This window comes from Lithobates pipiens, unplaced genomic scaffold (assembly GCF_037356315.1).
Source record: "Lithobates pipiens isolate NorthernLeopardFrog02 unplaced genomic scaffold, aLitPip1_a1.2 Scaffold_19, whole genome shotgun sequence".
NCBI classification, from domain to species: Eukaryota; Metazoa; Chordata; class Amphibia; order Anura; family Ranidae; genus Lithobates; species Lithobates pipiens.
Window position 1 is genome coordinate 565,153,810 of NW_027507764.1, and position 24,305 is coordinate 565,178,114.

The 24,305-nt window shown below is 44.5% G+C and overlaps 1 protein-coding gene across 1 annotated transcript in view; it reads left to right on the plus strand.

Annotated features, from left to right (window-relative positions):
* Positions 1-24,305, plus strand: part of TG (thyroglobulin) — a 483,762-nt gene that overhangs the window by 59,286 nt on the left and 400,171 nt on the right. The window contains exons 9-14 of the mRNA XM_077493367.1: positions 1,719-2,795; positions 5,045-5,626; positions 5,949-6,188; positions 9,415-9,540; positions 17,086-17,163; positions 21,226-21,341. Coding sequence (XP_077349493.1) covers positions 1,719-2,795; positions 5,045-5,626; positions 5,949-6,188; positions 9,415-9,540; positions 17,086-17,163; positions 21,226-21,341 — 2,219 coding nt within the window. The remainder of the gene's footprint in view (positions 1-1,718; positions 2,796-5,044; positions 5,627-5,948; positions 6,189-9,414; positions 9,541-17,085; positions 17,164-21,225; positions 21,342-24,305) is intronic.

A 24,305-nucleotide genomic window follows, 5' to 3' on the forward strand; every position in this document is an offset into this window, starting at 1 on the left:
AAAAATGACCTGTTTGCAAAATTTTATAACAAACTATTAAACATGATTTTTCATTTTTTTTTGCATTTTTTTTGTTTGTTTAGCAAAAAATAAAACTCCGAGCTGTAATTAAATACCACCAAAAGAAAGCTCTATTTGTGGGAAAAAAATTATAAAAATTTCATTTGGGTACAGTGTTGTATGCCCGCGCAATTGTCATTCAAAGTGCATCAGCGCTGAAAGCTGAAAATTGGTCTGGGACTGAGGGGGGTTAAAGTGCCCAGTAAGCAAGTGGTTAAGCATGAAGGAATTGTTTTGTGCTTTGTGTGCATTTTGACGCTGGAAGTACACATTTTGACGTGGTGTGGATTTGTACACAATGCCCATAGAAATTTCCATGACATAAGGAATACAAATATAATAGGATGTGTACTTATACTATTTCATTGTTGGTTAAAGACAACTTACAACTGCTCATGTTTATTTACTGCAAAGAAAGTTAATTGAAACCAGTTAAATCCTTAGTACTCTGTATGTTTTACCAGCCAAAGTGTGCCCATTCATGAAAGGGACTGAATACAAAAGGACAAATCACTGAAGTGGCAAAAAGCATAGAACTGCACATGGTGCAGTGGTAGCGAGCGCAGAGGCAGGCATTAGTGCAGCGGCGGGTGAAATGGTGACATGTGATGGAGGTAATGAGAGAGGGGGCGGCAGAGAATGGGTGTCAGGTGCAGCAGTGACAGTGAGGGTTGGTTTACAGGTGTGGTACAGGGGTAGGAAGATGGGGGAAGGGGTTGGCATGAAGGCACAGTGGTTGGGGCATGGTGGGGAGAAGGGGAGTGCAGGCACAGTGTTGATGGAAAGGGAGGAAGGAGTGGTGATAGGATGGTTTGCCACAGTGAGTAACTGGTCTTTAGATCAACCTTTTTCAACCAGGGTGCCCAGGTACCTTGGCGTGCCTTCAGATTTCTTCAGGGGGGCTTTGGCAGAATGCCTAAAAATTGCCCAAAAACTGTATACAAGCCAGCGTGTGAATGAAATCTGCCTTTTAGTTACACAAAGCCACACGTTTTCATTGTGCACCATTACAACTTTGTAGCTGCCAGTGTCCCAACAACCATTGATGTCATTGGTTGATAAGGAGGACATCGGGCATAAGCACTGGGGTCACATTAGCTGAGTGAGGGAGGGAAACTGAGGGAGAAGAGAAACATTGTAATACTAGTCAGTGCCGGTGTGCAAAAGTGTATTTGCTTTGGAAGAATAAATTGCCACTAACGCTGGGTGTCCTACAAACGTATATGTTTCTGCATTATGTAAAATTATTAGTTTAGATTTTAACATTTTAGAATGGGGTGCCTCAAGGTTGTGCAGAGTGCTTTGACTGAAAAAAAAAGGTTAAGAAACACTGCTCTAGAGAATCAATAGGGCATTGACCCTTATAGAAACATCAGAATAGAAAAACCTTTAAAGTTCTTTATTTACAAGGAAATAAATGGTTTGCACTTGTTCTTGTTGACTAATCTGAGTTGTTTATGAGAACCTGTGTCAGGAAAAATGGAGGAGAGAATCTGGTTAGACACTTCAACTGCTTTTCCGTACTACAGTAGAAAAATCACTGTTGAAATCTATCATCAACACTTCACTTTAATATTCCCTAATTTTTCAGGCCTGTTAAGTGATTTAGAAATTCAAGGCGTACCTTAATTTGTATTTGTCTTTGTTCACATCTGCAGATATCTACCAGGACTGCCCTGTAAAAAGAAGACAAGCTCTTTCTACTCTATTCTATGGACCAACAGATCACTTTGTTCAACAAAGTTTGTTCATGACACAAGCGGAAGAGTTGGGAACCAAGATAGGCTTTAATTATTGCCCTTCCTACATAGTGGAAACCTTCTCAGATTCAGGACTACTGTTTGAACTGGCAACAAGTGTGGGACGTCCGCTCAAGAGTTTCATTATTGAAATGATTAAGGGGATTTTCGAATCCAAGGAACAGATCCGACTTGCTCTGAAATTCACCTCTAACCCTATAAGATTTCAACAGAATCTGTTTGGTGGCAAATATCTCAAGAACTTGGGTTCATTCAACTTTACAGGAGCAATTGGTGAAAAAAACAAGTTCAGTTTTAGTGATTTTTTCCAGCAGATTGGTCTAACAGGAATGTACAGTGGAGGGAACTTTAAAGAGCTTGCTAAGTTATTCTCTTCTGAAGAAGATTCTTATTTGAGTCGCGATGCCAACATTTCAAAACCTATCTTCAACCTTAACCAAACTATCCTGGCTAGTTTTGGGCGCCCTGTAAATTTACAGGAAAACCAGAAACGAGTTGGGTTCTTCTCATCCATCTTGGAACATAAAGAATTTGCAGCCTTACTCCGAGACATCACTTCCATGCCACCAAGTATTGCTGAGGATATTTCTGAGGCCATGAATATAATTATGGCTTCTAAAGACTGCAGAAATCGCAAGGAGGCTCTTGTTCCAACTTGTACAAAAGAGGGCAGATATGAAGAAATTCAGTGTGATAAATCTGAGTGTTGGTGTGTAGATGATAAAGGACTGGAAATTTCGGGATCGAGAACAACGGACAAGAAACCAAAATGTCCATCAAAATGTGAGAAGGAAAGAGAGAGTCAAATACTCCTAAGGAAAAGTCAGCCTGCTGGATCTGATTTGTTCATTCCAGCCTGCGATCAGAACAGGAACTACAGAGCAGTGCAATGTACTGGCAAACACTGCTTTTGTGTCAATTTAGAGGGCAGGAATATTCCAGGAACTCAGAAACTGTCTGGAGAAAATATTCAATGTAAGTTTCAATTTGTCTTAGGATAATGTACAGTTAATAAATTGTAACCAAATGCAAACAGTGAAGGAACATGGCACCTTGCCAGGGCATTTTAAAGATGTGAACCTAGATAGATTAAAGAAAGTTTAAGCTCAAATTGAGTTTTAACCCCCCTGTCATGTCGATAACATTATAGATAACCTGGGTTATCTATACCAGGGTTTAGATGCCAGATAATCCTCGAACATTCGTTGTTTTTATGAATATTCAGCAAGTTTTCTTGATTTTAATACACTACTACTAGACAATCGTGACCTAAATGGATTAGGTCATGGCAGCAAACAGGAATACTATAACCAATGCAGATAAGAATACCTAAAGAGGGCCTTGCACTTCACTTACCAGTAACTTTCCTGTTTTTGGTTTGCCTGCCCTCCTCTTCTTCTCCAGCCTCTACTTTTTTTTCTGTGTGGCCATCTTGATTTACATTATCATTAAGAGCCAGCTATTTCTTCCTAGTTTTTCTACCTGGCCTCCTAATGACGCACTACTGGTTCTCACTCCTACAATAGGAGATCTTGTGCTTTCTAAAGATGGCCATAGATGATTTTTTTTTTTTTATTGGGCTGAAAAAAAAAAAACCCCTATGGATTCCTCCATCTGCACAAACCAACTGGCTGCAGCCGCTGATCAACAGAAGTTTTCCAACATTCCCATTCAATAGAAGTCAATCTAATGATCTGGGACTGCCATTCATGGATTGAAATTCAGCTGGTCCCTGATGAACCAGCCACATTTCGATCTATCTATGGCCAGCTTTGTTTTTTTTTAAATGCAGGAGCACATACCTATACTATATTGACTGTTGATAGGACTCTGCCTTCTGGGTATTGTGACCGTGATTACCCAGGAGGCTATAGGAAGGGTAAACTTATGTAATTTGCACCTAGGTTTAACCACCAGAAGTCAGGGATAGTTGAGAGTACTTTACATCTTTTGAAGTATTTGTGTTTGACTTTAAAAAAAATAATTTGGCATGTAGGGATGATGTACGTTTACATTAGGTAAAATGCAATTTTGCTAAAAGATCCATTAAAACAGTTTTTTATAGTGTACCTATAAATATATATATCTATACAGATCTATATGTAGCAGAACCCCTGTAGGGGCTGCTGAAAGATGTGGTCTACCTGTCAGCTCTGCCTAGCCCAACACTCACTTCTCAGTCACTCTTGAGACAATGAACAGTCATGTGCTTTTTTTGTATTTTTATTGAGGGGTTTTGAACTTGGATGGGTAAGGGGTTTATGGGATGCCCAAAGATGAATAGTTGGATCAATATATGATCAATTGGAACTTCTATGTAGCAAATGGTTAGGCCCAACTCTGACTCAGTCAGGCCTCAGCAACTGCCATTTGTAGGCAATGACTGTGGACCCCTTTAATGTAGCAAAAATATAATAGGAAAGTCTTTAGTGCTAGCTGCTCTATGGTGGACTACTGCTTCCAGCCAGTCCTCTTCAGGCCTTGCCAGCCCTCCTGGCTGCAGCTGTCTGACTCCACTACCTATAACATCACAGTCCTTACTGCTGGCTCTGCACCCATCCCAGACTGCACACTCCCAGTCCTCTCAGGCATGCCTCCCCAGTCCTTCCGACCGCAACTGTCACTCACCAGCCCTCCTGGTTGCAACCCGTGGTTCCCCCCTGGAGACTTGCCTGGCAACACTAGCTCTTGTTGTGCTTTTTGGTTCCTCTCTGTGCCTCCTGTTCAGATCCTTTTTGCTTTCCATAAGGGCTCCGTCCTGCACCCAAACTCCAGGCCCAAGATCACCCCCCCACACTGGGGAGCACCCTCAAAGGCCCCAACAACCTAGTGCTCCATCTCCAGTTCTTCCACCCGACAACACCTCCCCAGCTGGGCTGACCCTAGGTATTTCAAGGAGGCCTGACTTCTGCCAATCCTAGTTGGGGATTGGTCAGGGCTTGGTAAACACATATGAGCTTGGGCAACCTCAGAACTTATCTTTAACATGAACTCTGAACTCCTGCTTTCTTCTAGTCTAGTGAGCCTGCAGGCCCTGTCATTCTCCATTCCATAGCTCATGGAAGCAAAAGCTAGAGTTCAGAGGGGTTAGTGATGCATTCATTTCTAAAGCTAAAATGTAGAGGAAAATGTACAGAGGAATTTGATTTCAAAAGTAGGATGTTTGGGAACGATTACAGTGAATATAACGTATATGACTTCCGTCTTTCTTGTCCTTTTTTCAGGCCCGAGTTATTGTCAGTTGGCTGCCGGCAATGCCTTTCTTCAAGCAGCTAACAGCCTATTTTCTGGTCCTGAGGAACTTCCTGAGCTGTCCAAAGTTTACATTCCCCAGTGTACCCTTAATGGTGAATGGAGCACTGTGCAGTGTAGTGGTCCCACAGAACAAGCCTTTGAGTTCTATGAGAGATGGAAAACACTTAATGCAAACAATTCTTTGCTTGAAACTTTAAGCCTACTGCTAACATATAAAGAGTCAACATCGCAGAGATTTTCCAACTTTCTACAAAAACTGTATGACCAGGGACACCAGAATGTGTTCCCCGTGCTATCCCAGTACGTTCGTTTCAGTGACCTTCCAGAAGATGTTCTATCTGGGAATCTAACCACAGTGTCATCAGATAATTTACTGTTCAACCCATATGTATTTTGGAGATTGTTGACAGGTAGTTTGAGTGACTATCCAGGTTCATACAGTGATTTCTCTTCACCTCTTGGCCACATTGAGCAACGTAGCTGTTGGTGTGTTGATCTTGATGGACAGAAAATTCTAGGAATGGAAACTGTATCAAAGAAGGTCCCAAAATGTAAGTAGAGGATTGTTTTTTATTTTCTGCCAGCTGCTACGTTACAACCCAATAAATGCATTTTTATAAAAAAAATTACTTTTAGTCCTAAATATCATATATAGAAAAAAATATATAAAAAGCTATATATTGTAGTTAAAGTAAAGCTAAAGCCAAAACGTTTTTTCTTATTATGTATAGGGTAAACTAGAGGGTTCACCTTTCCTTAGTTATACTTTATTTATGATACATATAGTGAAATGTGGTATAGAGTTCCTGGGGGCTGATGTATGAACTCTTCTACAGCCTTACATGTCAATGATGGAGTTTTGTATCTCTGCAGGCCCCAGAATGTGTGAACTGGCCAGAATGAAGTCCCAGCGGTTCATGGAGGAGACACAGAAAATTATTGGTGCTTCCAATGCCACCCACCTCCCCCTGGGGCTCAGCTTCTTACTGGCTAATGGAATACAACTGTCAGGAAGAGATCTGATGTATACCGAGGAATACAAATCTGGGATCGCACTGTCTGAAAGTTTCTTGAAGAAGGACATGTATGCTATACAGCTTGCGGCATACTCAAGTACGTAGCACGTCATATTAACATTGATGTATATACTTTACATTCCCTCCACAGTGCTATAAAAGGTTAGGACATACAAGGGCTATAATATATCCTATTACTTAGTATTTTTCAAGGTTGAGAGAATGTCACTTCCTTTGCTCCCAATGGTGTCCATATGAAGTGGGGGGTGCAGGGGGAGGTAAGCCTGCTTATAACACATATAGAGCACACACAGTACAGGAAGCATGTATAATTGACAGCACACAAAATGCACAACACGGAGCATACACAGGACAGGGCGCACACACAGCACAGAGAAAACACATAACACACACAACACAGAGCGTACACAACACGTGCACACACACACACACACAGCACAGGCAGGGCCATCTTAAAGAGGAAGTAAACCCTGATGAGTTTACTTCCTCTTTCATTCCCTGCAAAGGCAAAGCATAATGGACTACTATGCATCGCATAGTAGCCCATTATGTGTCACTTACCTGACATAGGAGCCAGCGAAGTCGCCGTTGTCCCCTGTAGTCCGCCGCATCCATCTTGTTGGTGGGGTCTCGCAGCTCCGCCGCTGTCATTCGGCGAAGCCGCGATGCCGTCACTCCCGCGCATTCGCACGGGAGCCGACACGCGCGGCAGCTCCGTCGCTGAGAATGCCGCGCTCAGTGCGCCTGCGCGCCGTTGTCTACGGCGCATGCGCCGTAGACAGCGGTGCCCGTTTTCGGGCAAATATCTCCTAAACCATATAGGTTTAGGAGATATTGCTTGGACCTACAGGTAAGCCTTAATCTAGGCTTACCTGTAGGTCAAAGTGGTTTGTAAGGGTTTACAACCACTTTAATAGCATCATAGGCCCCAGGGGAAAGTAATGCACTGGGGCCCCCTACCAACTTGCCCTAACTTACACACCAAGACAAAATATAAATAGTTAATAGAATTAAGACTACAGTATATTTATTAGTACTTTCAATAAAATCGATTTTAAACAATAAAAAAAAATGCCATAAATCAAAGACTTATCAATACAAAGAACACAGTATGCGGAGGCAGATGGCACATTATAGTTCTGGGACACTGTCCGGGACACAGCCATCCTGGGACAGCTTAGTAAAAAGCTTAGCTGTCTTGTCAAATCCAGGACAGTTGGCAATTATTACATAATGCAAGATTATCATGGGGCCCCCATGCACCTGGGGCCCTTGGGATGCCCATGTATTAAGACAGCCCTAAGCACAGGGCATACACAAAACACAGCACAGAGGACACACAACACGTATCACAGAGCACACAAAACACAAAGCAAACATACACAGCACTGCATAAAACACATATAGTGCACAGGGTTAGATATTTTTATTGCCATCTATGCCTCCATTGGCGAGATATCCCTTTACTTTCTGGGTCATCACTGCAAATCGTGTAGCACAGATCCCAGACTGGGCTGGCTATTCTATCCCAGGTTCTATTCCATATTGGATACATGGCAGCCAGGCACACAGCAGCTTCTCAATCTCTTCATCAAATATCCAGCCAGATAGTGTCTTTTGAGATTTATTGCTCAGGAAAACTTTGATAGGGTATACGGTAAACCATGGGATAATCCAGGACTAGTGTAACTTTAACAGAGGACTTTTTGTAGTAGCAGTTAACCTTCTCTGGATAGGCCTCCAGAGCAGAAAATATGGACATACATCTTCAGGGGGATCCCACACTGGAAACAGCCCTGAGCCAGCAATCTGGAACAGTCTCTCAAAGAAGAGGTACAGCAGTGTGAGTCTCTCTAGGATCTCTAACTCTCTTCCCTCTACTCACTGTGTCCCTGTATACATGGTCGCCTTCTCCCAGTATCAGCCAAATCCTGCTCCATGAGTCTCCAGGCTAGATCCTTGACAGACTTTCTCTTGACAGTTCTCTACACTATAGCAGTAGGCCTCCAGCTCTCCTTGAGCTAGGAAAACCTCCTACAGACCTCATCAGCTAGCCCAGGAGGGCAAACAGCCCATGCAGGCTGGGTCTCTCTCCACCAGGGCAATGGGCCCTTCTGCACTGGGCTCCAGATGATTTATGCACCCCTCAGCCCCCTGCTTTTCATTCTATCAACCCGGGATTAGCTGAGGCTACATGAGCATTCAACTCAGGGTCTGCCTCTCCAAACCCACTGTATTCCAGAACTTACTGGAATGCAGGGGAAAGTAGGTAAACCTGCAGCCAGTAGAGCCCGGAACAGCCAGTAGCAATCAAACCCTGGTCTACTGGTTACAGATGAACCAAAAACGAAAACTTACTGAACCTTATTAGCAGCCTAACTAAGAGGGTACTAGACAGGAAAAAGGACAAATGTCTTCAAAATGATAAAACAACTGAGTAATGTCCAGTGGCGGCCGTGGTATATCTTTTGAGGGGGGTGGCAATCCCCCCCTGGTCGGTTGATCGGTCCCCATACTTCATCTAGATCGCGGGCCTCCTCTGGCCTCTGCATCTCCTCCTTCCTCGGCTTCATGGTAGTGTGGCTTCCTCTGCATCTCCTCCCTCCTCCTCCCCAGCGGCCAATAGGATCGCTTCTCCTCTTGGCCAATCGGGTCTTAGGACCCGCTTCCTGAGCCGGGATTGCCCGGGATGAGACACAGGAAGGCAATAGCGAATATTAATTTGCTATTGTCACATAACAAATGCCCACCCTTTTTTAAAGCCAATTAGAGCTTCAGGCTTTAATCAAGTGCTTCTAAAAAAAAAACTCCCATTGGAATCCATGCATCTGGTGCCCTGCATGTAAATTAGGGGCCGGTGCGCATGGACTAAGGGGGCGGCGTCCCTGCGCCCCCTATGGGCGGGCCAGTTACATTTTCAGGACAAGCTTTCGATGTGTTTGCTTCTTCTCAGAGCAACGTTCTAGCAAAATGTTTAGAAGAACAATCTTTGAATAAAAAAAAAAGTATAAAAAAAGATGCACGCACTAATACACATGCTATGTGCACTAATATGGCTCATAGTAAGATACAGAGAGAGGTTAAATCACTTTTTGTAGAAGAGCGGGAAATGATTAACAGATGAGGCATAGAACAAAAATATGTTTTTAAAGATACTTTTGTATTTGAAAATCACAAAATAGAAAATCTGTGGAAGCCCAGCATGTTTGTAGCAAGCAGAGAACCAAAAGTGGCATGACATGAACGTTTTTGTAGAACAGAACAGTGATCAATATTGTAACCCAGTTTTGCCTATCATGCAGCCTTGAAGTTCTTCCAGGAAAGCCGACTTGGTAGCGGAGAGACTCTGCAACTGTCATATGCCCCGTATATACCTCAGTGTGATGGTCTTGGAAACTGGAACCCTCTGCAGTTTTATCAAGGAACTGGTGAGAAGATACAAACTGTTCTCTAAGATTAACAGATGGCTGAACTATTGTATTGTATTGGTGGAACAGTAGGAGAAGAACATGAGGAAAACATGGGAAGGTCACGGTGTTCAATTCACAAAGCCCTATCTACCGCTTTAAGAAATACAGAAAAATGCCTCTTATGCCGCGTACACACGAACAAACAAGCGGGTGGAAATGTCCGGCAAACTCAAGTCCGCCAGACAATCCCCCCGTGTGTAGCCTCCGGCATACTTTTTTGACCCGAAAGTACGGCGGACTTAGAAGGCAGTGTTGCACTCCAATCTTCCCGCCGGACTCGCATTTCGGCGGACATTCCGGCCGTGTGTATGCCAGTCCGCCGTACTTTTGAAATGAGCAGACTTTTCCCGCGCGGAGAAAAGTCCGCTCATTTCGAGCGGGTCTGCAGGTAGGCGGGCCCGCGAAGGAGACGCCGCTGGCACCGTCACCTGGTATGGACTTAAAGGGGAACCCCAACGCCGAAAAAAATCGGCGTGGGGGTTCCCCCCAAGTCTACAAAAAACCCTTGTCCGAGCACGCTACCCGGCCGGCCAGGAAAGGAGGGGCGAGCGAGCGCCCCCCTCCTGAGCCTTACCAGGCCGCGTGCCCTCAACATGGGGGGTGCCCAAAGCACCTTGTCTCCATGTTGATGAGGACAAGGGCCTCTTCCCGACAACCCTGGCCGTTGGTTGTCCGGGTCTGCGGGCGGGGGGCTTATCGGAATCCGGGAGCCCCCTTTAATAAGGGGGCCCCGGATACCGGCCCCCCACCCTATGTGAATGAGTATGGGGTACAATGTACCCCTACCCATTCACCTGTGAAAAAAAGTACAAAAAAAACACAACACACGAGATAAAATAGTTTATTGCACAGCTCCGGGGGTCTTCCGTCTTCGGGGGTCTTCTCGCCGGACTCCTCCGCTATCTTCTTGTAGCTCTTTTGCTAGCGGAGGAGCCCGGCTTTCTTCCTCGCCGCCGGCCTCTTCTTCCGACTTCGGGGGTCTTGTCCCCCTCTTCGGTTCTTCTGCCGGGCCACCGCGCCTTCTTCTAGCTCTTTTACAGGCGGTGGCCCGGTCTTCTGTTGCCACCGCTGCCGCCTTCCGTTCTTCTGTTCTTGTCTTCCTCTTCTTCTTCTTCAGATGTTGCCTCGCCGAGTCCTCCGCTCACAATGACGGGGAGCGGGCATGCGGCGACTTATATAGGGACAAGGGGCGGGGTCTTCGGGGGATGTCACATGGGTTCATGTCACATGGGTTGATGTCACATGGCGACAGTCCCAGCATCCTCCGGGACTGTGACATCGTAAGGGGGCGGGGTCACCATGTGACATCCACCCATGTGACATCCACCAAAGCCCCGCCCCTTGTCCCTATATAAGTCGCCGCGTGCCCGCTCCCCGTCATTGTGAGCGGAGGACTCGGCGAGGCAACATCTGAAGAAGAAGAACAGAAGAACGGAAGGCGGCGGCGGCAGCGACAGAAGACCGGGCCACCGCCTGTAAAAGAGCTAGAAGAAGGTGCGGTGGCCCTGCAGAAGAACCGAAGAGGGGGACAAGAACCCCGAAGTCGGAAGAAGAGGCCGCGGCGACGAAGAAGAATGCTAGGCTCCTCCGCTAGTAAAAGAGCTACAAGAAGATAGCGGAGGAGTCCGGCGAGAAGACCCCCGAAGACGGAAGACCCCCCGGAGCTGTGCAATAAATTATTTTATCTTGTGTGTTGTGTTTTTTTTTGTACTTTATTTTACAGGTGAATGGGTAGGGGTACATTGTACCCCATACTCATTCACATAGGGTGGGGGGCCGGTATCCGGGGGCCCCCTTATTAAAGGGGGCTCCCGGATTCCGATAAGCCCCCCGCCCGCAGACCCCGACAACCAATGGCCAGGGTTGTCGGGAAGAGGCCCTTGTCCTCATCAACATGGGGGACAAGGTGCTTTGGGGTGGGGGGGCTGCCCGGCCCCCCCTTCCCCAAGGCACCCCCCATGTTGAGGGCACGCGGCCTGGTACGGCTCAGGAGGGGGGGGGGGCGCTCCCTCGCCCCTCCTTTCCTGGCCGGCCGGGTAGCGTGCTCGGACAAGGGTCTGTTGTGGACTTTGGGGGGGACCCCCACGCCGATTTTTTTCGGCGTTGGGGTTCCCCTTTAAGTCCATACCAGGCGGCGGGGCCAGCGACGTCACCTTCGCGGGCCCCGCCTACCTGGAGACGCGCTCGAAATAAGCGGACTTTCCTCCGCGTGTGTGGGCGAGTCCGTTCATTTCAAAAGTAGGGCGGATAGTACGGCGGACTTAGTACGCCGTATTAGTCCGCTGAAAAAGTGCTGTGTGTGGGCAAGTAGCCCGTTCGGAAAGTCCGACGGACAGTCTGGCGGAAAGTCCGCCAAACTAAGTACGTCGGACAGACGGCTACGTGTGTACGCGGCTTTAGTGTTCATCAAACATTTTTTGCATCTATTTTATGAAGTCAAGTGGTATTTGATGAGTGAAAGCTAGCGGTACTTTAACAAGCATGGTTGTTTAGGAGAAGCCCGGCGGTGGCATCCTAAACAATCAATAAATATCATGGTTGTTAAGGAGCAGGCGGTTGCTGCATCCTTAACAACCATGACTCATCTTAATGCAGGGCATGCTGGGTCAATGACATCAAATGTGGGTGGGGGTCACACAGTGACATCAGAGTGTGGCCCCCACCACTTAATTTATTTAGCAGCAGGAGGTCGGTGGAGCTGTCATTCGGCAGGAGCCAAGTGTTGGTGCGTGTTTTTTTTTTCATTTGAGTCGGCGGCCGGCGTTCATCGTGAATGACGTTGGATCTGCTTCAGGGCACAATTCTTTTTTTAATGGGGGGGAGGGGGTTAAATAAAGGACTTGTCAAAAACTGTCTGTGTTTTTATTTGCTTTGCACTTTTCTTTGTGAATGAGTAGGGGGTAGAGCTCTTGTTAAAAGGGGGCTTCTAGATTCTGATAAGCCCCCCTGCCCGCAGACCCCCACAACCGCTGCCCAGGGTTGTGAGGAAGAGGCCCTTGTCCCCATCAACATGGGAACAAAATGCTTTGGTGGGAAGGAGGTACCCCTCTCATATTGAGGGCATGTGGCCTGGTATGGTTCAGGAGGGTGTGGGCCGCTTGCTATTACCCCCCTCCTTTCCTGGCAGTCTGCAACTTCAGATAGGCGTCTTGTATGAATTTGGGGGGTCCCCATTCCATTTAAAAAAAATATTGGTGTGGTGGTCCCCTTAAAATCAATGCCAGACCCAAAGGGCTTGGTATAGGTTTGGTGGGGGGAGCTACAATGTTTTTTTAATCGCTTGCAATTTTTTTGTTTACATTCTGCTGTCAGCGGGGAACCTGCGGCTGCCCGCTCCTTAACAACCAGCTATTTACTGGCTTTTAGGGACACCAGCGGGTGCCGCCTCCTTGACAAACAGCTAAAATAAAATCATTTCTTTCACTATCGCATGCCTGGACCACTTCTTATTTAGCACATGCATTTATTTATTTCTATTAGTGAACTGACTAAGCCCGTTTTATGCTGTATTTACTGATCGTTTTTGAGGTAAATACAGCATCAAGGGATAGTTACATAGTAAGGTTGATTAACCACTTCCCACCCGGCCAATGCATATATACGGCCGGGTGGGAGCCGTCTACTCCTGATAGGACGTTCAGGAACGTTATTCAGGAGTAGCGGGATCACGCGCGTGCGCGCCCGCGCAGCGGCGCGATCCCGATGTGCTCGTGTCACCCGGACACGGCACATCTCAGATCGGCAGGAGGGCTCTGTGATTGGCCCTCCTGATCACATGACGGCCGTGTCCAATCACGGCCGTCATGTGATGTAAACAAACAGCCGGTTGCTAGGCAATCGGCTCTCCTCTCCTCACACGGAAGTCACCGTTGAGGAGAGGAGAGCAGAACGCTGCAGCCGGCTGATGATCAGTGAGTATGGGCTGCTTTTTACAGCTTTTTACTCACTGATCATCAGTCTAGTGTAAACACACAACACACTACACAGTACAAACACAGTCCCCACATATGTCCCCAAAACACACATGTCCCCAAAACATACATGTCCCCAAATAATAAAAACACATGTCCCTAATAATAAAAACATGTCCCCCACATATGTCCCACTAAAATCACATGTCCCAATGATTATCTGCACACATATGTACGTGATCACCTGCACACATATGTACATGATCATTTGCGTACATATGTCCGTGATCACACAAACCAATTATTATACACTTAACGGATTTTTTTTTACCAAAAACATGTAGCAGAATACATTTTGGCTTAAATTTATGACAAAATTTGATTTTATTGGATTTCTTTTCAAATAGAAAAAAGAAAATATTGTTTTTTTTCCAAATTTCCGCTATTTTTGCGCTTATATTGCAAAAAAAAAAAAACGGAATAAATAAGACCAAAATAAAGCTCTATTTGTGCGAACAAAATGATAACAATTTCATTTGGGTACAGTGTAGCATGACCGCGCAATTGTCACTGAAAGCGCTAGAGCGCTGAAAGCTGAAAATTGGGCTGGGAAGGAAGGGGGTGAAAGTGCCCTGTATTGTAGTGGTTAAAGACACCAGTCCATCCAGTTCAACCTGAGTGAGTTTCTACAATTCTCCCTATCCCTGTACATTGCACACTCACATCAGTCCCTACCTTCAAGGAGCCCACAATCCAAGGTCCCCATTCATATACTAGGGCCAATTTTGGACAGAAGCCAATTAACCTACCTGCATGTCTTTGGAGTGTGGGAGGAAACCGGAGTACCCGGAGGAAACCCACACAAGCACAGGGAGAACATGCAAACTCCAGGCAGGTAGTGTCGTGGTTGGGATTTGAACCAGCGACCCTTTTTACTGCGAGGTGAGAGTGCTAACCACTACACCACTGTGCCGCCCTTTTCAGCTTTGTGTGTGGTATTTGGGAAAAACATGTCAGATCACCTAAATACCACATGCGATCCGCTTTACTGAATTAAGCCCAGGATAAGGAGAACATGAGGCAAACAAAAGAAGAACAGGAGAAGTTATAGGAGAACCCGAGGAAAACAAAGGAAGGATAGGAGTAGGTGGGGAAAAACATGAGGTAAACAAGGCAATGACAGGAGGAGGCGAACAAAGGAATAGCAGGAAGAGAACATCAGGAGGAAAACAAGTGAAATACAGCAGGTAGGAGAATATGAGGAAATTCAGGGAACAACAGGAGCAGGAGAATATGAGGAGAACAAGGGAAGGACAGGAGGAGGAGGAGGAGAACATGGAGAAAACAACATAAGGACAGAAGGAGGAGAACATAATGAAAACAAGGGAAGGACAAAGAAGGAGGACATGAGGAAAACAAGGGAAGGACAAAGAAGGAGGACATGAGGAAAACAAGGGAAGGACAAAGAAGGAGGACATGAGGAAAACAAGGGAAGGACAAAGAAGGAGGACATGAGGAAAACAAGGGAAGGACAAAGAAGGAGGACATGAGGAAAACAAGGGAAGAACAAAGAAGGAGGACATGAGTAAAACAAGGGAAGGACAAAGAAGGAGGACATGAGGAAAACAAGGGAAGGACAAAGAAGGAGGACATGAGGAAAGCAAGGGAAGGGCAAAGAAGGAGGACATGAGGAAAACAAGGGAAGGACAAAGAAGGAGGACATGAGGCAAACAAGGGAAGGGCAAAGAAGGAGGACATGAGGAAAACAAGGAAAGGACAAAGAAGGAGGACATGAGGAAAACAAGGGAAGGGCAAAGAAGGAGGACATGAGGAAAACAAGGGAAGGGCAAAGAAGGAGGACATGAGGAAAACAAGGGAAGGACAAAGAAGGAGAACATGAGGAAAACAAGGGAAGGACAAAGAAGGAGGACATGAGGAAAACAAGGAAAGGACAAAGAAGGAGGACATGAGGAAAACAAGGGAAGGGCAAAGAAGGAGGACATGAGGAAAACAAGGGAAGGGCAAAGAAGGAGGACATGAGGAAAACAAGGAAAGGACAAAGAAGGAGGACATGAGGAAAACAAGGGAAGGACAAAGAAGGAGGACATGAGGAAAACAAGGGAAGGACAAAGAAGGAGGACATGAGGAAAACAAGGGAAGAACAAGAGAGGACAAGAAGCTAGACAAATTTTACCCTCAGCACCACCAAAGGCAGTAATGCAGTGTAACATGACTAATACCACCCCTTTTAGAAACTGCCCACTGCCCCACTAAAAACCCATACCCATTTATAACTACAAATGTTCTTACCATAACAGACACTAGGAACACTGTGCCTGTATTAAAGAAACTGAGAACTTCATGGTGCCATGGAAGAAATGTGCTTCTGCTTTGCCCTAAGCGCATCTCCCTCCCTTCGCCTCAAGTGCCAACTGATTAGGTTCTTCACAGCATCCTTGTTAAATATACACCGCTTTCTCCCTCCACACAGCCTGTGACCATTATAGCATGGTAGCAGTCATGGGATCATTATTATAGTCCTTATAATGCCATTATAATATTCGTAAAACGTTCAAGCTATTTTAGAGAAGCCTGCTTCTCAATGGGGACCCAGTCTAATCCGTTGAACAGGGCAGGAGGTGAAAGCAGTGATTCGGTGTGGGTGCTGCAAGAGGGGAACCTTTTTGAAACACCGTGCCGATAGAAAAACGTTTTTTTTCTCTTCTTCGCGAGCCCTAAAATTGCTTACTGCCTACATACAGTAGATCTAATGGGAATTTTAGTCTTGCATGCTGGCCAAGTAGATAATGCTGATGAAAAATTCTCACCCTGCCAGAATAGGACAGGCCTTGAAATTACTGGTCAGTGACCAAAATGAGTTTTTGGTGGGAGGACGGTAGGGGTGCCCTAAACCTAAAGACTATGCAAGCTAACATGTACTTTGTTCCACTAGTTAAACATGTTGCTTAATGCATCTTTGTGGGGTCTTGTTCTTTGATAATATAACCACATTTTGAAAACCACAAATTGTCTATGGTCTTAGTTGTGCATGAGCTTATTGGGGCTCTATTAAGAAGACCAAGCTAAAAATAGCTTTATCATGAACTGTATCTATGGTAGCCTTGTTACTTTGTCCTTTGGATTTCATTAACTACTTGCCGGCCAGCCGCCGTATAACATAATATAATAAGGTTGGCTCCCCTGCGGGAATCACCATAGCTGTATGCTGGCCATTTTAAGGGCTATAGGGGGCACGCGCACGTCTCCCACGGTGTGACGCCAGAGCCGATGCATGTGGCCGGCGGATGCGGTGTCCGCAGGTGACCTGCGATCACTCCTCAGAAAGCCAAGTCTTTGTGGGGTGTTTTATGAAAGGAAAGGAGGTTCTGCTGTGTTCAGGATATACTTCAGGGCAGATTAGCTTGGAAAGCCATTGCTCAGCATTAGCTCATTCACCTCTATATCTTCCACCTGAGGGGGTTATTAGGTATGTGAAAAGAATGGCAGCATGTGATAGGGTACTAGCAACCTCCAATCAGAAAACAAAGAAGAAGATGGGAAAATCATGGCTAATAGATTTCTGTTTCCACAGGTCACTACTGGTGTGTGGATAATGAAGGAAGCTACCTTGAAGGGTCCCTGGTATCAAGGACTTCTAGCCTCCCAAAGTGTAAGTCTCTGAGCCTGTATATATTTTCTTCTACAGCATTAAAAAAAAGTGCAAAACTAACTTGCAAAAGAAGAAAAGATACCCTAACATTCAGAGATCTCCTGTCACTACTCTAGGATATTGTGGCTTCTCTTGAGTCTTCGGTATCCATCCAGCAAGGAAAGCCATGCGCTGTGCAGCATCAGTCATGGGGTTATTGCCATGGCCGTTTTTAAGGCAGGGCAAAAGGGGCAGCTGCCCTGGGCCCTGTCATTGTTGTGGGGCCCAAAGAAGCTGCCTCATACTTGCCAACTATCCCAGTTTAAATTTCATTGTCTGCTGTGTCCTGATATCTCAGTGTGAAGTGCTGCTACTAATGCTGCCCAGCTCTGCCCTATTGTTGTGTACAGATGACTCACCTGCAGACTCTGTGTTTACATGTAAATAACCAGCATTCATATGTAAATAGCAGCAGCATTCATATGTAAATAGCTGCATCGATATGTAAATAAAGGCGGCATCCATATGTATAGCATAACCCCTGGAGTGAGGAGATGGTGTGCTGTAACCTCTAGCAACGAATCAGTGAGCAGTATAACTATACAGTAATCTCAACAAACAGAAATCATGTGCTGTAACCTCTAGAAACTAATCAGTGAGCTGTAATGTGTGCTGTAACCTCTAGCAACCAGTCAGTGAGCGGTAATGATACACTGTAACCTCTGGCAACCAATCGCAATAGTTGCCTGATCTGATTCCGTAAACTGATCTTGAGTCTAGCTGCTATTTATTGTATGTCTCAGAGCAGGTGGAGAACAAAACTGCATGGGGGGGGGGGGGGGGCAAGAAAATTTTTGCCCAGGGTCCAATCAATATTAAAGACGGCCCTGTTTATTGCCCATTTAGATTTTTAGCATTGGCTTGTGCACATGGTCCTTGTTTACATGCTATTGACATGCATGTTAAAATACTGTACATATCAAAGGTGGGTCAGTAGATTCCCAATTACCTCAATGGTGTTGAGATGTTGCCTTTGATCTGCATGTTTGAATTGCATGGAGCACATATCACATGCAGTCTTTTGCTTTCAAACAAATGTGCCGTGTTAAAATGTAAAATCCAGCTTTTGACAGCAACATCCCTGAACTCAAGTGGTATTAAAGAATAATTTTGTTAGCTTGCACTGAATAACAACACTTTGCATAAAGTTTGCTTGATAATTTACTGCCTGGTCACTCACTACAAGGCACAATATCCAAAGGGGATGGTGGGTACAGCCAACCCTCTATGAATAAAATATTAAAAAGGAACTTCAACTTCCAAAAAAAATACAGTTATTGTGACAGCTTGTCTTCTTTCTAAGCTACATAAATATATCTACAAGACCAACAGAACCAGCATTGTCCTCCACATTGCTCTCTTATAAGGATGAGCCGAACACCCCCCTGTTCGGTTCGCACCAGAACCTGCGAACAGACCTAAACTTCGTGTGAACTTTAGAACCCTATTAAAGTCTATGGAACTCGAACGTTTCAAAATCTAAAGTGCTAATTTTAAAGGCTAATATGCAAGTTACGGTCCTAAAAAGTGTTTGGTGACCTGGGTCCTGCCCCAGGGGACATGGATCAATGCAAAAAAAGTTTTGAAAACTGCAGTTTTTTCAGGAGCAGTGATTTTAATAACGATTAAAGTGAAACAATAAAAGTGTAATATTCCTTTAAATTTAGTACCTGGGGGGTGTCTATAGTATGCCTGTGAAAGGGGCGCATGTTTCCCGTGCTTAGAACTGTCCCTGCACAAAATGTCATTTCTGCAGGAAAAAAAGTCTTTTAAAATCACTTGCGGCTATAATGAATTGTCGGCTCCCGTAATACAGAGAACACTCAATGAGTGTTCTCTGTATTACGGGAGCCGACAATTCATTCATTGATAAAAAAACTAAAAAGCGTGGGTTCCTCCTAAATTCAATTACCAGGCCCTTCAGGTCTGGTATGGATATTAAGGGGAACCCCGCGTCAAATTTACCGGCCAAGGTTGTGGGGATTTGGCCCTTGTACCCATCAACATGGGGACATGGTGCTTTGAGGGGTCACAGACCCCCAAAGCATCCTCCCAATGTTGAGGGTATGTGGCCTGGTATGGTTAAGGAGGGGGGGTGCTCTCTTGTCCCCCCTCTTTTCCTGCGGCCTGCCAGGTTGCGTGCTCGGATAAAGGGTCTGGTCTGGATATTTGGGGGGACCCCCACATCAATTTTTTTTTAATTTGATGCGGGGTTCCCCTTAATATCCATACCAGACCTGATGGCCTGGTAATTGAATTTAGGGGAACCCCACGCTTTTTTTTTTTATCAATGAATGAATTGTCGGCTCCCGTAATACAGAGAACACTCATTGAGTGTTCTCTGTATTACGGGAGCCGACAATTCATTATAGCCGCAAGTGATTTTAAAAGACTTTTTTTCCTGCAGAAATGACACTTTGTGCAGGGACAGTTCTACACAGGCATACTATAGACACCCCCCAGGTACGAAGTGATCACTTGAATTAAAGGAATATTACACTTTTATTGTTTCCCTTTAATCATTATTAAAATCACTGCTCCTGAAAAAACGTCAGTTTTTAAAACTTTTTTTTGCATTGATCCATGTCCCCTGGGGCAGGACCCGGGTCCCCAAATACTTTTTAGGACAGTAACTTGCATATTAGCCTTTAAAATTATCACTTTAGATTTCTCCCATAGACTTGTATAGGGTGTTCCGGCTTTTTGCATTTGCTGCGAACAGCCCAAATTGTTCACTGTTCACTGAACAGGCGAACAGGCAATGTTCGAGTCAAACATGAGTTCGACTCGAACTCGGAGCTCATCCCTACTCTCCTACTACAGGTCCTGTCTTGTGCTGCCATCCTCCTCTTGTATGTCATCATTGGCTTAGGTATCTCTCCTGGGTTCATGCAGCCGGTCCCCCAGTGAAGTGGTGCATGCATGCAAATCTTTTGTAGGTTTCCTCTGAGGCCCAGTGGTGGCTGGTGCTAAATATTTAGGGGGAAGGGAGCTGCAAACTAACGCCAGACACCTCCCCACCATAGGGAGATGGACAGGAAGGTGGCAGTCAGGTCCCAGATGAAAGGCATAGCTTCTCTGTCACCAGCAGAGATTGCTAATTACACAGGGAATTGGGCAGCTATTCAGCTTGGTGCCAGCTGACAAGTGACACACATCCGCTGCTGGGACTTCCATCTCTGATGAACAGATGTGGGGACCAGCAGCACTTACTCAGATTCCCTCCCCAGCAGCCCACAGTGTACCCAGGGTTGTCCCCGGTGAAGAGGGCTGATCGCCGGCTGCATACACTAACCTTGATCTGCTGCCGGTAACAGGTCCTCCTCTAGCTACAGTCCAAAAACCATGCGCAAGAGCAGCGGTTGGAGGCTCCGGGAATGTCCATGAGTAGCCTGGGAGCAGGGCGGCCTTTGATAAGTCAGCACCTACTCTCCTCTTCTCCCTTCAATCTATCCTCCTCCCGGCCAACTGGGTGACGGGTCTCAAGACCGGCTTCTTGATTGCCCAGGAGGAGAATCAGGAAGACAATAGCGAATATTAATTTGCTACACACAATTGGGTGGACTCAGGGTGCAGTGCTCTGCGCCCCAAGTCCACCCTTTCTTGATACCAATAAAAGCCTCTAGCTTTAATCACGTGCTTCTAAAAAAAAAAAAACATTGGAATCCATGTGTCTGGCTCCCCGCATGTAGATTAGGGGGCTGGACGCATTGATGGGGGGTGGGGGCCTAGGGGCGGTGCCCTTGCGGGGTCTCCTTCTGACATGATGTGGGTATGGAAGGTGGCTATGGGTAACTTGGCGATGTATCATTCTTTCCTAGGCGAGAAACGTGAAAGCGTTGCCTATTTATCAAAAAACAAACAAACAAGCAAAAAAAAAAAAAATAACTAAAAAAAGGATTCTAAACTTGTTAGAAAACAAATTTAAACAGAGTTGAAAAGGAGACTGAATATTGGCCAAAAATACATAATACAGAAAATGTCCTGTCGAAAAACAAATATTTAAACCCTCTTTCTCTGTAGGCCAAACACAATGCCGACGAGCTGAAACAAAAGCCCTAATCTCCAACTGGTTGCCAAGAAAATCTTCTACTGTTAGTACGGAGACATATGAAGGATTTAAACCTAACTGTACAGAGGTAATAATGGCATAATGACTCTCCTATAAAGCCTTATCTGGTTGGAAATTGGGATGTTAATTTTATTAATTTCATTGATATTCATCGATTGATAATAGGGCAAGAAAACCATGCATGGATATTTTTGACCAGTTTTTAACTGTCAACCAACCCCAATTTGCATCTAGCCATATTGTTCCTGCTTAGTACCACCAAAAATATATTAGAACATATTTTTTTCCTCCTCTAGTTTCTGTGAAGTATTGATCTAATTTTGAAGTTTACAATAACAACATTGTTTATTGATTTACCCATAAACCTTTTTTTCCTCTGGTCAGAGGCCTGATATCAAAACTTTGAAGACGTGTGTGCTTTAAGTATATTCAAACACAAGAACAGAAAATATATTTTTAAATATAATTTAATAAATATTAATTATATATTATAATATTAATAATATTAATACATATAAAAATATATAAATATAATAATTTATAAATATATTTCAGCTTGCCGGTCTATAGATGTGGTGGCAGCTTTCATTTTCTTTAATTGAGGCTTTTTATTCTTTATTTTCACTACCTAATCCAGACAGTAACTCTTTTTTTTTTTGTCCTAGGGTGATAATACTCACCCACCATACTGTATTCATGCAGCTTTGTCACCCTAGGACAGGTAATAGGTAAACCCCCCTCTCCTTATCTGCACAAGGGTGAGTGGTTTTGTAATTCACAGAGATAGATTGGAACAATATAACTGACAAATAGTGCAGCAAAGGCAGAGTATGCAGTAGATTATCAGCACAGGCCTGCAAACAGGGTGTGCCGGTGTGCCTGGGCACACCCTAATTATTTAGGATGTGCTCAGTCAAACCCCCCCTTCGCACAGCTTTGGTTATTAGTTTACATGATTTCTGGCAGGATTAACAGGTATTTTTTGCACTTATTAAAAAGATTAAACAAAATCCTTTCAAAGGTATATTTGCAGACACAAAGGAAGCAACACATTATGAAAATAAACTATTCACTTGCTATAAAGAAAAAAAGGACATAATTAGGTAATATCCATTTACCCCAAACATAGTAAAAAAATGCTGAAAATAAGCACTAATAATATATTTACTTTATTAACATTCAACGTGTAGAAACATATGTAAAATACAGGGCGTCACTACAGTTTGGATCCATAGGATCAGGTTATTCAAAATCATAATTTCTATAACTATAAATTGCAGCTGGTCCAGGAACTGCATAGTGATGACCCTGACGGGCATTTGGAAAATTGTGAGTGATTCTTACAACAGCGGAACTTAATGGTGTTTTAGGCTGGCCATAGATTGTTTGAAATGTCGCTGGTTCAGCAGGGGCCGGCTGAATTTCAATCCACCTATGGCTTGTTCCCATTCGAGAGGTGTTGACCTAATGACTGTTCTCGAGCTGGACTGCTGGAAAATTTATGTTCAATCTGCACATTCAGCCAATTGGGTGCAACACTGATGACGGTATTTTGACAGAGGAGGAGTCCCGCTATTAGAATGCAATACCTCCGCGTGGAGGATTACATCATCAACATCAAATGTATGTATGGGGGAATCCATTCTTTTTTTTTTTTTTTATGAGCTGGCTCACTGATCAAAAAAATAAAAGAAATCCATGTATAGCCAGCTTCACGGTGATGAAGCCGGCACAATGCACATTATTTATCTGAAAACAATCCAAACTTGATGGCTGAAGGCCATTTTTAAACTGATCCAATAAATATAGGGTGGACGGGGATATTTGAAGACAGATTTAATTGTGCAGTATTTTCTTAATGTAACAGGGGAAACTTCCCTCTGTATGTTACATTATTTTCTTGTTTCCCAATGAAATTACATTCTTTTATTGGAACAACATAAAGTGTGGTTTCTCCAAGACAGTGCCCCACCAAACTTTGCTATTGCTTTAAGAAATTCTAACTTTTCCAAACAGGTGGATAACAAGGCCAGATCCAGTTGATTGGCCTCCTAGATCTTTGAACCTAACACCACACCACTTTTTTCTTTGGGGTCTTTGGAAGGCAAGATCTAGTTGAATGGCCTCCTAGGTCTAAAGACCTAACAGGACTCTACTTTTTTCTTTGGGGTCTTTGGAAGGCGAGCTCTACTTGAATGGAATCCTAGGTCTACAGACCTAACACTACTCAATTTTTTTCTTTGGGGTCATTGGAATCAAGATTTAGCTGAAAGGCCTCCTAAGTTTACAGACTTAACACTACTACTACTACTCAACTTTTTTCATTGGGAGTCAAGATCTAGCTAAAAGGCCTAGGTTTACAGACCGAACACTACTTGACTTTTTTCTTTGGGGTAATTTGAAGGTGAGGTCCAATTGAATGACCTTCTAGTTCTTCAGACCTTACACCACTTGCCTTTTTCTCTTGGGGGGGGGGGGGGGGTGCAGTGGAAGGTGAGACACAATTAAATGGCCTCTTAGGTCTTTATTTTCAACACCACTTGACTTTTTCCTTTGGGGACATCTGAAGTCTGTCAGATTTGTCTCAGAACAATTGTTGCAGTACAGAGGGACATCTTGGTATGTAACAACCTCAGTTTTTTATGAACTGTTGAAGGTTCATGTATTCAGCATGTACTGGATATTGGCATCTGGAAGTCCAAGGCCAATGTGAGCATTTATTATAATAAAACCTATGAACAAGGGTATAACACATAATATGACAGATGAGTTCATTCATAGCACCACCTGGATCATGACCTCGCAAACCTGGAGCAGAAGCCTTGAGCACCAAGTATGATCTCCCAATATTAGATGACACTATATTTCCACATAAAAGTGCATGTGAAATGTTAATTTATAAAGAGAAAAACTATATCTAGACAAAGTCTGTGATATCACGCTATAAATTCATGGCAGAGGTTATCATCGGTGCAGTGCAGCAGCTGCCATTAATAGTTACAAAATCTCCAGGAATTTTTTCTTTTTTGCT